The sequence below is a fragment of the Oncorhynchus tshawytscha genome, linkage group LG22 (assembly GCF_018296145.1).
Source record: "Oncorhynchus tshawytscha isolate Ot180627B linkage group LG22, Otsh_v2.0, whole genome shotgun sequence".
NCBI classification, from domain to species: domain Eukaryota; kingdom Metazoa; phylum Chordata; class Actinopteri; order Salmoniformes; family Salmonidae; genus Oncorhynchus; species Oncorhynchus tshawytscha.
In genome coordinates, this window is record NC_056450.1 from 25,240,268 (window position 1) to 25,251,700 (window position 11,433).

General features: G+C 44.7%; 1 protein-coding gene across 1 annotated transcript; it reads left to right on the forward strand.

Annotated features, from left to right (window-relative positions):
- The first annotated feature begins 7,337 nt into the window (after positions 1–7,337).
- kcnk15 (potassium channel, subfamily K, member 15) lies at positions 7,338–11,025 on the forward strand. Its single transcript, XM_024383686.2, has 2 exons — positions 7,338–7,807; positions 8,125–11,025. The coding sequence occupies exons 1-2, from the start codon at positions 7,525–7,527 to the stop codon at positions 9,144–9,146; spliced, it is 1,305 nt and encodes a 434-aa protein (XP_024239454.1). The 5' UTR covers positions 7,338–7,524; the 3' UTR covers positions 9,147–11,025.
- Positions 11,026–11,433: the final 408 nt, after the last annotated feature.

Consider the following 11,433-nt stretch of genomic DNA (forward strand, 5'->3'; position numbering starts at 1 on the left):
CTGTTCCCCTCATCTCCCTACATGGCACCTCTCTCTCTACTCCTCTCTCCCTCACCTTAGACGTTTATTTATTTCCTAACATTTTACTTATTCTAAGATGATTCATTTTCTAAGCTCTCCGCCGCCGTGCCACATTTACATTTCTCTCCAGGAATTTATGATGGATTAGCTTTGCTGGGTATACAAGGATCTTTCCAGGTTCACAGCCTTCTTTTCACTGCCTGATGTGTGGGAGAATAAAACATTGACAAAGGTTGACACGTTCTCTATGCCTTCACCAACGCTGGGATTCTAGGTTCCAGATGTCTGGTGTAAAAGAGATGTCTGGTGTAAAAGAGATCCAAGGGGGTAAAGTGCGGACTGGGTGGAAGGATGAAACAACCAGGACTTCAATGAGCTGTATTAGCCACTTAAGTTCTGAGTTCTGAGAGGAGGATGCTGCTGGGACCAGAGAGACTAGCAACACAATATAGAACAAACAATCCAGCTGCAATAGTCTGATGCGGCTGTTGGCCATTTCAGTAGACAATGTTTTAACATTCACTTTCCCTTCGCTCCCTTTTCCTATCAAAATATGTAATACTTTGCGGAGGGGGAGAATTTGGGTACATCTCAAGTAGCTCTGTTGTTCAGTGGGATGGATGACATCATTGTGGTGTTGATAAATGAAGGACAGGATCATTGCACTTAATTTGTCAGCTTCAACCTTGGTGAAGGTCCAAGCCTGTGGTGCTGGTCTGAGTTACTATGGTAATCACTATCACCTGTAGGTTTGCACATTCACCCAGCACACACACACATGCACACACACGCACACACACATGATTAATTAAGCAATAAGGCCCGAGGGGATGTGGTATATGGCCAATATACCACGGCTAAGGGCTGTTCTAATGCACGACGCAACGCAGAGTGCCTGGATACAGCCCTTAGCCATGGCATATTGGCCATATACCACAAACCCCAGATGCACCTTATTGCTATTATAAACTGGTTACAAACGTAATTAGAACAGTAAAAATAAATGTCTTGTCATACCCATGGTATACGGTCTCATATACCACCCACGGCTTTCAGACAATCAGCATTCAGAACCACCCAGTTTATAATAATGAGTATTGCCTATTTCAAATATGAATGAATAAGATTTTGGTACAGTAGCCATTATGTATCAAAATGTATTGCAGGGACATCCCATCAGCATGTAACTCCCATACACCACAGCCATTAGGCTATGCATGAGAATGTTGACCAAATTCACTGTGGGAGAAGAGAGGAGTCACTGATGCAGTTTGATACTGGGGAGGATTGTGTGGCTTTGGTAGGGATTTCAGGGGTGATGGTGTAGAATGGAAATGGTCTCAGATAGGCTTGGCATAGCTCTTTGATAGTCTCTAAACTGTCATTTCTTCTGGGCTTGAGCCAAACAAGTCCTTTATCCAACTGAACACACAAAGTCCAACCTGTTTATCTTTAGGCTAAATAACATGTGTGCACATTTAATGAAATAAGCCTATTACATAGTCATCTCATGAAATCAAACCTATTGGCACATAAACACTGCAAGTTCTGGAATGACTGCACTAAAAGACCCAGCATGTTGCCTGTAACGAAATGATAGAGCATCTGCCTTCTTGAACATTTTTTTCTGGGAACAAACACAGTGTGTTTTAATTTGTCTCTTATTGAGCTGAGCGTGTGGGTGGGAAGGGATCACATGGCTATAAAATATATAAAAATGGTACAGGGATATTAATTCTGCTTCCCTGGTGACTGCTGACTTAACTGAATAGTCAATATTTGGTTATTAGTACACTATATAGCAAAGCTATAGAAAGCAATGAGAAAAGTAACACAATGTTGCTAGTGAACCTTAAAAGCTGGTTCTCCTACTTCAATAACCAATGTACTGTTTTCTTACCCTGATCACAGCTGACCCATAGTCTATAGATGCGGACATCACATCGATCCACCAGGTAGGCTACAAAGTGCGCCTCATAAAGAGTAATCTGTGCCAGTGGGGCCGCTCATCACTTGGAATAATGGGCCTACATTATCAGTGTCAGTCTTTCCCGCGCACACGCTTCACAAAGCAAGGCAATCAAAGCAGTGCAAGCGGAAAAGCCACCTGTTTTCTCACCAGCGCCTCTACCAGGGATGGGAGTTGAAGACTAGATGAATAGGTAGTTTTGCTAACACCAGCCTCTCTACGTCCATGTTCTCCATGTAGTCAAGTGGGTCGCAAATTACAAAATGGGGTTATGAAATGTGTTCTTTTAGGAGTTTATCAACACTGAATTTGGTTTCGACTAGTTTAGACAGCCGGGAAGAACTATTGGATATAAGAGAGACGTCAACTTACCAACATTACGACCAGGAATACGACTTTCCCGAAGAGGATCCTCTATTTGGACCACCACCTAGGACAATGGATCTAATCCCAGAAGCCGACCCAAAACAACGGCACCGCAGAGGGGCAGACGGAGCGGCCTCCTGGTCAGGCTCCGAGAGACGTGCACATCGCCCACCGCTCCAGAGTATACTACTTGCCAATGCCCAGTCTCTTGACAACAAGGTAGACGAAATTCGAGCAAGAGTGGCCTTCCAGAGAGAAAGAGATTGTAACATCCTCTGTTTCACCGAAACATGGCTCTCTCGGGATATGTTGTCTGAATCAGTTAAGCCACCGGGTTTCTCCATGCATCGCGCCGACAGAAATAAGCACCTCTCTGGGAAGAGGAAGGGCGGGGGTGTATGCTTCATGATTAATGACTCATGGTGTAATCATATACAGGAACTCAAGTCCTTCTGCTCACCCGACCTAGAATTCCTTACAATCAAATGCAGGCCATATTACTTCCCAAGGGAATTCTCATCAGTTATCATCACAGCTGTGTACATTCCCCCTCAAGCAGACACCAAAACGGCCCTCAAGGAACTTCACTCTATATAAACTGGAAACAATATATCCTGAGGCTGCATTTATTGTAGCTGGGGATTTTAACAAAGCAAATTTGAGAACAAGGATACCTAAATTGTATCAGCATATTGATTGCAGTACTCACGGGGGTAATACACTCGATCACTGCTACTCTAACTTCCGCGATGCGTACAAAGCCCTCCCCAGTCTTCCCTTCGGCAAATCTGACCAATACGCCATCTTGCTCCTACCGTCTTATGGGCAGAAACACAAACAGGATGTACCAGTGACTAGAACCATTCAACGCTGGTCTGTCCAATCGGAATCCACGCTTCAAGATAGTTTTGATCACGCGGTCTGGGATATGTTCCGGTCATAAGGAAGTGCATTGGAGATGTTGAAACCTACCCTAACCATGAACCGTGGATGGATGGATGGCGGCATTCGCGCAAAACTGAAAGAGCGAACCACCGCATTTAACCATGGAAAGAGGTCTGGGAATATGGCTGAATATAAACAGGGTAGTTATTCCCTCCGCAAGGCAATCAATCAAGTGAAATGCCAGTACAGGGACAAAATGGAATCGCAATTCAATGGCTCAGACGAGATGTATGTTGTAGGGTGTACAGGAAATCACAGACTACAAAAAGAAAACCAGCCACATCACGGACACCGACGTCACGCTTCCAGACAAACTAAACACAGCTCAGCATTCAACACCATAGTACCCTCCAAGCTCATCATCAAGCTGGAGGCCCTGGGTCTCAACCCCTCCCTGTGCAATTGGGTCCTGGACTTTGACAGGCCTCCAGTGTTGAGGGTCAGTGAAGTGGAGATGTTGTTTCCTACCTTCACCACCTGGGGGAGGCTAGTCTGAGCCTGTACTCCCATCTTCACCCACGACTGCGTGGCCATGCACGCCTCCAACTCAATCATCAAGTTTGCAGACGACACAACAGTAGTGGGCTTGATTACCAACAACGACGAGACAGCCTACAGGGAGGAGGTGAGGGCACTCAGGTTGTTTTCCTGACACCACACTCTCTCACTCAACATCAACAAAACAAAGGAGATAATCGTGGACTTCAGGAAAGCAGAGGGAGAGGGAGTACCCCCCTATCCACATCGAAGGGACAGCAGTGGAGAAGCTGGAAAGTTTTAAGTTCCTAAGCGTACACATCACAGACAAACTGAAATGGTCCAGCCACAGAGACAGTGTGGTGAAGAAGGCGCAACAATGCCTCTTCAACCTCAGGAGGCTGAAGACATTTGTCTTGTCACTCAAAACCCTGACAAACTTTTACATACAAACTTTTTTGAATCCCACCGTACCTTCTCCGCTCTGCAATCTGGTTTTTGAGCTGGTCACTGGTGCACCTCAGCCATGCTCAAGGTACTAAACGATATCATAACCGCCATCGATAAAAGACAGTACTGTGCAGCCATCTTCATCGACCTGGCCAAGGCTTTCGACTCTGTCAATTTGCGTATTCTTATTGGCAGACTCAACAGCCTTGGTTTCTCAAATGACTGCCTCGCGTGGTTCACCAAATACTTATCAGACAGAGTTCAGTGGGTCAAATCGGAGGGCCTGTTGTCCAGACCTCTGGCAGTCTCTATGGGGGTGCCACAGGGTTCAATTCTTGGGCAGACTCTTTTCTCTGTACATATCAACGATGTCGCTCTTGCTGCGGGTGATTCCCTGATCCACCTCTACGCAGACGACACCATTCTGTATACATCTGGCTCTTCTTTGTACACTGTGTTAACTAACATCCAAATGAGCTTCAATGCCATACAACACTCCTTCCGCGACCTCAAACTGCTCTTAAACGCTAGTAAAACCAAATGCATGCTTTTCAACCATTCGCTGCCCGCAACCGCCTGACTAGCATCACTACTCTGGACGGTTCTGACTTAGAATATGTGGATAACTACAAACACCTAGGTGTCTGGCTAGACTGTAAACTCTCCTTCCAGACTCATATTAAACATCTCCAATCCAAAAATAAATCTAGAATCGGCTTCCTATTTCGCAACAAAGCCTCCTTCACTCACGCCGCCAAACATACCCTCGTAAAACTGACTATTCTACTGATCCTCAACTTCGGCGATGTAATTTACAAAATAGCTTCCAATACTCTACTCAGCAAACTGGATGCAGTCTAACACAGTGTCATCTGTTTTGTCACCAAAGCCCCTTATACCACCCACACAGGTGAAAACGACGCCACTCAAACAAATGCCCCAAAACACAGTGGAACTAAACAGTCCTGAATAACTCACGTACACTAACAACCGTGACTTACAGGCGTGTACACGAGTACACATAAAACAATCCCGCACTCCCAGCAGGCGGGCCGGCTGGATAATAAAGCCCAACTAATTAACCTAACTAAACACAGGTGTAACTAATAAACAGACAAGGAGGGGGAGAAAAACATCAGTGGCAGCTAGTAGGCCGGTGACGACGACCGCCGAGCGCCACCCGAACAGGAAGGGGAGACACCTACGGTAGGAGTCGTGACACCCACTGGCTCCAGATCATCTATAAGTCCATGCTAGGTAAAGCTCTCCCTTATCTCAGCTCACTGGTCACGATAACAACACCCACCCGTAGCACGTGTTCCAGCAGGTATATCTCACTGGTCATCCCCAAAGCCAACACCTCCTTGACCAATGCCTGGAACGAATTGGAAAAATTGCTGAAGCAGGAGACTTATATTTCCCTCACTAACTTGAAACATCATCTATCTGAGCAGCTAACCAATCTCTGCAGCTGTGCATAGCTCATCTGTAAATAGCCCACTCAATCTACCTACCTCATCCCCATATTGTTTTTATTTACTTTTCTGCTCTTTTGCACACCAGTATTTCTACTTGCACATCAACATCTGCTCATCTATCACTCCAGTGTTAATTTGCTAAATTGTAATTACTTCGCCACTATGGCCTATTTATTGCCTTACCTCTTCACGCCATTTGCACACACTGTATATAGACTTTCTTTTTTTTCTATTGTGTTATTGACTGTACGCTTGTTTATTCCATCTGTAACTCTGTGTTGTTGTTTGTGTCGCACTGCTTTTGCTTGATCTTGGCCAGGTCGCAGTTGTAAATGAGAACTTGTTCTCAACTAGCTTACCTGGTTAAATAAAGGTGAAATAAAAAAATAAAATGAATAAAAGATGCATAATTGACAGCATCCTGTCGGGCTGGTACGGCAACTGCACCTCCCTCAGCCGCAATGCTCTCTAGAGGGTGTTGCGGTCTGAACAACGCAAACTACCTGCCCTCCATGACACCTACAGCACCCGATGTCACAGGAAGGCCAAAATGATCAAAGGACAACAACCACCCTAGCCACTGCCTGTTCACACCGCTACCATCCAGAAGGCGAGGTCAGTACAGATGCATCAAAGCTGGGAGCAAGAGACAGAAACTGTTTTTCAGTCTCAAGGCCATCAGACTGCTAAACAGCAATCACTAACTCAAAGAGGCTGCTGCCTACATTGAGACCCAATCACTGGCCACTAATAAATAGATAATTTGTCACTTTAACAATACCACTTTAAATAATGCCACTTTAATATTGTCTACATATCTTACATTACTCATATCATACTGTATTTTATACTATTGCACCTTGCCTGGGCCGCTCGGGACATCTGTATATGTACATAGTCTCATTCAGCCTGAGCAGATGTGTGTATTAGTTAGTTGTTGGGGAATTGTTAGATTACTTGTTAGATATTACTTCACGGTCGGAACTACAAGCACAAGCATTTCGCTACACTCCCATTACCATCTGCTAACCATGTGTATGTGACCAATAACATTTGATTTGATTTGAAGAAAGGAGTTCCAATGCGCAGGTCGCCAATGCTCGCCTCCGCTAGTCGCTATCCATGGTGCTGAATGTTTTCATTCGGAGAGTCAGCACTCTGTCAATATTGAGTGAAAGAGAGAGAGAAAGAGCGGCCATGTGGTCGCGCATTGACTTCGCTTTTTTACATTCCGTGGGCGCTTGGGGATTTATGTAACGTTTTATTATGTGGGCTTATAGGGTTGTGTTGGGACACTTGTTGAATGTGAGTAGGTTTGGATACTCCAATAGAAAACCAGGCGCAACAGTAACCTATGCATTTTGTAGAATAATAAAGTCAGACATTTTTTAATCTAGCCTATAGGCTCTCATATCACGCATGCACAAACTAGATGCAAACGCTGGAGGAACGTATCTTTTGGACAGAATGCGTTGGATCTCAATCATCTCGAGGACAATGATTCTCTCTCAACATTCTACAATATACATGGAAGATATGGTGATTGTAGAGTTTCTAAAAATATTCAGACTCAGTGCTGGACATTTTTATTGAGGGAATAATCGAAATGTAAGCGCACGTTTTTTGGAAGGGGAAAAGAACCCAACGTTGCCTACATTTGAAACCTTCCATACACTTCCTATTTTATCTGTGTGCACCTCCTCCCCACGCTATACCTGCTGTTGGATTGATTCTACGCCACAGCCAGAGAGGCGAGAGCTAAACCACAGTGAGCACCACTCCCACCTGTGAGAGTTTCTCCGCCCCGGGGGCTTGAAGATGAAGAAGCAAAATGTGCGGACCCTGTCTCTTATCCTCTGCATGTTCTCCTACCTGCTGGTGGGCGCTGCGGTGTTCGACGCACTGGAATCCGAGACGGAGAGCTCCCGCCGACGCATCCTTGAGCTGAAGCGCACTGAGATGAAGAAGAAGTACCGCTTCTCCGAGGACGACTACCGAGAGATCGAGCGGGTGGTGCTGCAAGCGGATCCCCACCGCGCCGGGAGACAGTGGAAATTCGCCGGGTCTTTTTACTTTGCCATCACGGTCATCACCACCATTGGCAAGTTTTGCTAGCTTCCCTTAGGCTACTTTTGTCATGGCTGAGTTTAAGTGTTACAGGTGTCAGGAAATGGTTTTATAATACAGTGTCTCTGCAGTGTTCTGCATCGGCAAATAGGCTACTGTACAGAAGAGTCAGCCATTTGCCTATTGTAAAGTCTAATTTAATACATTGCACATCTATACCGAATATCGTAGCATGTTATTCCTTATTCTCGGCATCCCTTAACCTTTGGCTTCAACAGCATCATTATGAGTCTACAATAACACACAGTAAAGAGTAACAGTGTTCCTCTGGGTGGCCATCTATCTCCACAGGCTATGGCCATGCAGCTCCAGGCACAGATTCAGGGAAGGTCTTTTGCATGTTCTATGCCGCGCTGGGCATCCCACTCACCCTGGTCATGTTCCAGAGCCTGGGCGAGAGGATGAACACGTTTGTCTGCTATCTCCTGCGCAGGGTCAAGCAGTGCCTAGGGTTACGGAGGACTGAGGTGTCCATGGAGAACATGGTCTTGGTGGGCTTCCTGTCCTGCATCGGCACCCTGTGTGTTGGGGCAGCAGCCTTCTCCCACTATGAAGCCTGGACCTTCTTCCATGCCTACTACTACTGCTTTATCACGCTCACCACCATTGGGTTTGGGGACTTTGTGGCCCTGCAGAAGAAGGAGGACCTCCAGGAGAAGACACCCTATGTGGCCTTCAGCTTCATGTACATCCTGGTTGGACTGACAGTGATAGGAGCCTTCCTCAACCTGGTAGTGCTGCGCTTCCTCACCATGAACACAGAGGACGAGAGGAGGGACGCCCAGGAGAGGGCCTCCATCAAGAGGGAGAGGGGCCTGCTGACCATGGGGCTCCATGGAGGAGGAGGAGGACCAGGGCAGGGTAGAGGAGTGCTTAGGGTCAGGGAGAGGGAGAGGATGGGGCAGAGCCGCAGTCACATCAATCTTTCCCTGCCCATGGAGGAGGGCACTAGCCGCACCAACCTCATCTCCTCCCCAGCAGAGGAGCAGGAGGATAGGGACAGGGACAGGGGTGCCCCCTGCAGGCAGAGGCTGCATTTACAGCTGCATGGCACTGGCAGACGAAGGCCAGAGTCTCCCCTGGGCTCCTTGTGTTCCTGTATGTGCTACCATCTGGAGGTGTGTGAGAGCCCCCTGCCTTCCCACAGGGAGCACCCTGGGTGCAACATTAACTCGGTCTACTGCAACTCCATCTCTTACAGGATCCAGAGCTGGAGCCCCAGAGACAACACAGGACTCTCGTCCCCAGGGAGCACACTCTCGCTTGGGCACAACTTCAGGGAGTACCCCTGCTGCCGGAGGAAGTCAGTGTAGCACCACATGGGACAGAATCTTTGTTTGTAACGGTTGGATTAATAAAGTATTTTATACATATTTTTATACACTACATAGGCTAGGTGTTGTAGTACACTGTAGATGCACACACTCAATTATAAATAAATTGGTGTAAAGTATTGGCAGAGGCAAGAGAATCTGTTTTATAACAGGAATTTTAGAACCTATTTTCCCTAATGAAATGATTACAATGCTGTATTTATACAGGATGAATTTAAGTTGTTTTTGCATTATAGCCGTCCGCTGGAGATGTATCTTGTGAATCAATTAACTTATTATTGTAATACTCTGTGAGTTATTTGTTTTCTCCCCAATATTTTTTTCCTGCTAGATAGTTTATTATTATTATCTGCATTATAGATTTTTTTTGCATGCAAGTAAGAGTGGAGATGCATGATTGAGATGATACACATGGCATGATAATTATATTAACAAAAATGTAATGATGCAAATGACTATCACTATAGATAATTGGGTATTATGATTGTTTTTTAAGTACACACACACACGCACACACATACACAAGTAAAGCAGGTCCTCAGCGTGATGGTTGCTGCGGATTCTGTGGAAAGTACTTCATATTGCATGCCTTTAATGGAATTCTGTTTTAATGAGGAGATTAATAGATAGGAACGTGAATATGGTAGCAATGGCCTTTAATTAACCATATCAATGACATATATAAATCATCATATTACTTGTCCTTATAGCAGGAGGTTAAAAACAACCCTGCATACATTTCCCTGTACTAATGCACAACACATGAACAGAGACAGTTTGCCTTCTATGTATTGATTTACATTTTATGGATGTAGCACATGCCTGACATGTAGCAAGACCTTTCAGAAATATGTAAGCCTATTTATTTCCATGCTCCATGGGCCTTTAAACCATATTATGTTTTCAGATGAGACAAATCTTGTTTTTCTTGCAACTGTCATTGAAATTTATATCAGGTTTGGTTTTTAATCTTGGGAAGCCCTGTCTTGATGTTGACAAAATATTCTAACATATTTTAAAAATTAAACTAGGGAAGTCAGTTCTTATTTTACATTTGACGGCCTACCCCGGCCAAACCCGGATGACACTGGGCCAATTGTGTGCCGCCCTATAGGACTCCCAATCACGTCTGGATGTGATACAGCCTAGATAAGATGAGAAGAAATCATAAACAAAATGAAAAGAATGCATATTTTTGATGTTTTTCCCCCAATCCCTTAACATTTCTATATAATAAACTCCACAACTAGCTGTCTATCTCTAATAGAGATAACATGCTCCCAGAACCAACACTGAGACCATTTGACTGCTTGAAGGTCATGTGTAGTTTCACACACACACACACACACACACACACACACACACACACACACACACACACACACACACACACACACACACACACACACACACACACACACACACACACACACACACACACACACACACACACACACACACACTCACACACACACACTGGTCGAACAGTTTATCATGGCTCAAAAAAAAAATACATTTAAATGTGACTAACAAGAAAACTGATTCTCCATGGACTTCCCATTTGTGCTGAATAAGACGCTCTGTGCATGAAGTCAATTACCAGATGCTATTGATTCTCTCACTTCACAGAAAAAGTTACTGTATTAATGGCCTTGATGATTTATTGGCTTGAGGGCTGTGCATATACTGTAGATTTGGAAAGTATTCAGACACCTGGATTTTATCCACATTTTGTTGTTACATCCTTATTCTAAAATGGGTTTTAAAAAATCCCTTATCAATCTATACATAATACCACATAATGACAAAGCAAAAACAGGTTTAGACATTTTTGAAAATGTGTATATACACTGCTCAAAAAAATAAAGGGAACACTAAAATAACACATCCTAGATCTGAATGAATGAAATATTCTTATTAAATACTTTTTTCTTTACATAGTTGAATGTGCTGACAACAAAATCACACACAAATTATCAATGGAAATCAAATTTATCAACCCATGGAGGTCTGGATTTAGAGTCACACTCAAAATTAAAGTGGAAAACCACACTACAGGCTGATCCAACTTTGATGTGATGTCCTTAAAACAAGTCAAAATGAGGCTCAGTAGTGTGTGTGGCCTCCATGTGCCTGTATGACCTCCCTACAACGCCTGGGCATGCTCCTGATGAGGTGGCGGATGATCTCCTGAGGGATCTCCTCCCAGACCTGGACTAAAGCATCAGACACATGCACATTTGTGGCCTGCTGGAGGTCATTTTGC

Coding starts and splice junctions, on each gene's coding strand:
- kcnk15 (XM_024383686.2), top strand. CDS start 7,525: ATGAAGAAGCAAAATGTGCGGACCCTGTCTCTTATCCTCTGCATGTTC. Junction 7,808..8,124: donor CACGGTCATCACCACCATTG/GCAAGTTTTGCT, acceptor CTATCTCCACAG/GCTATGGCCATGCAGCTCCA.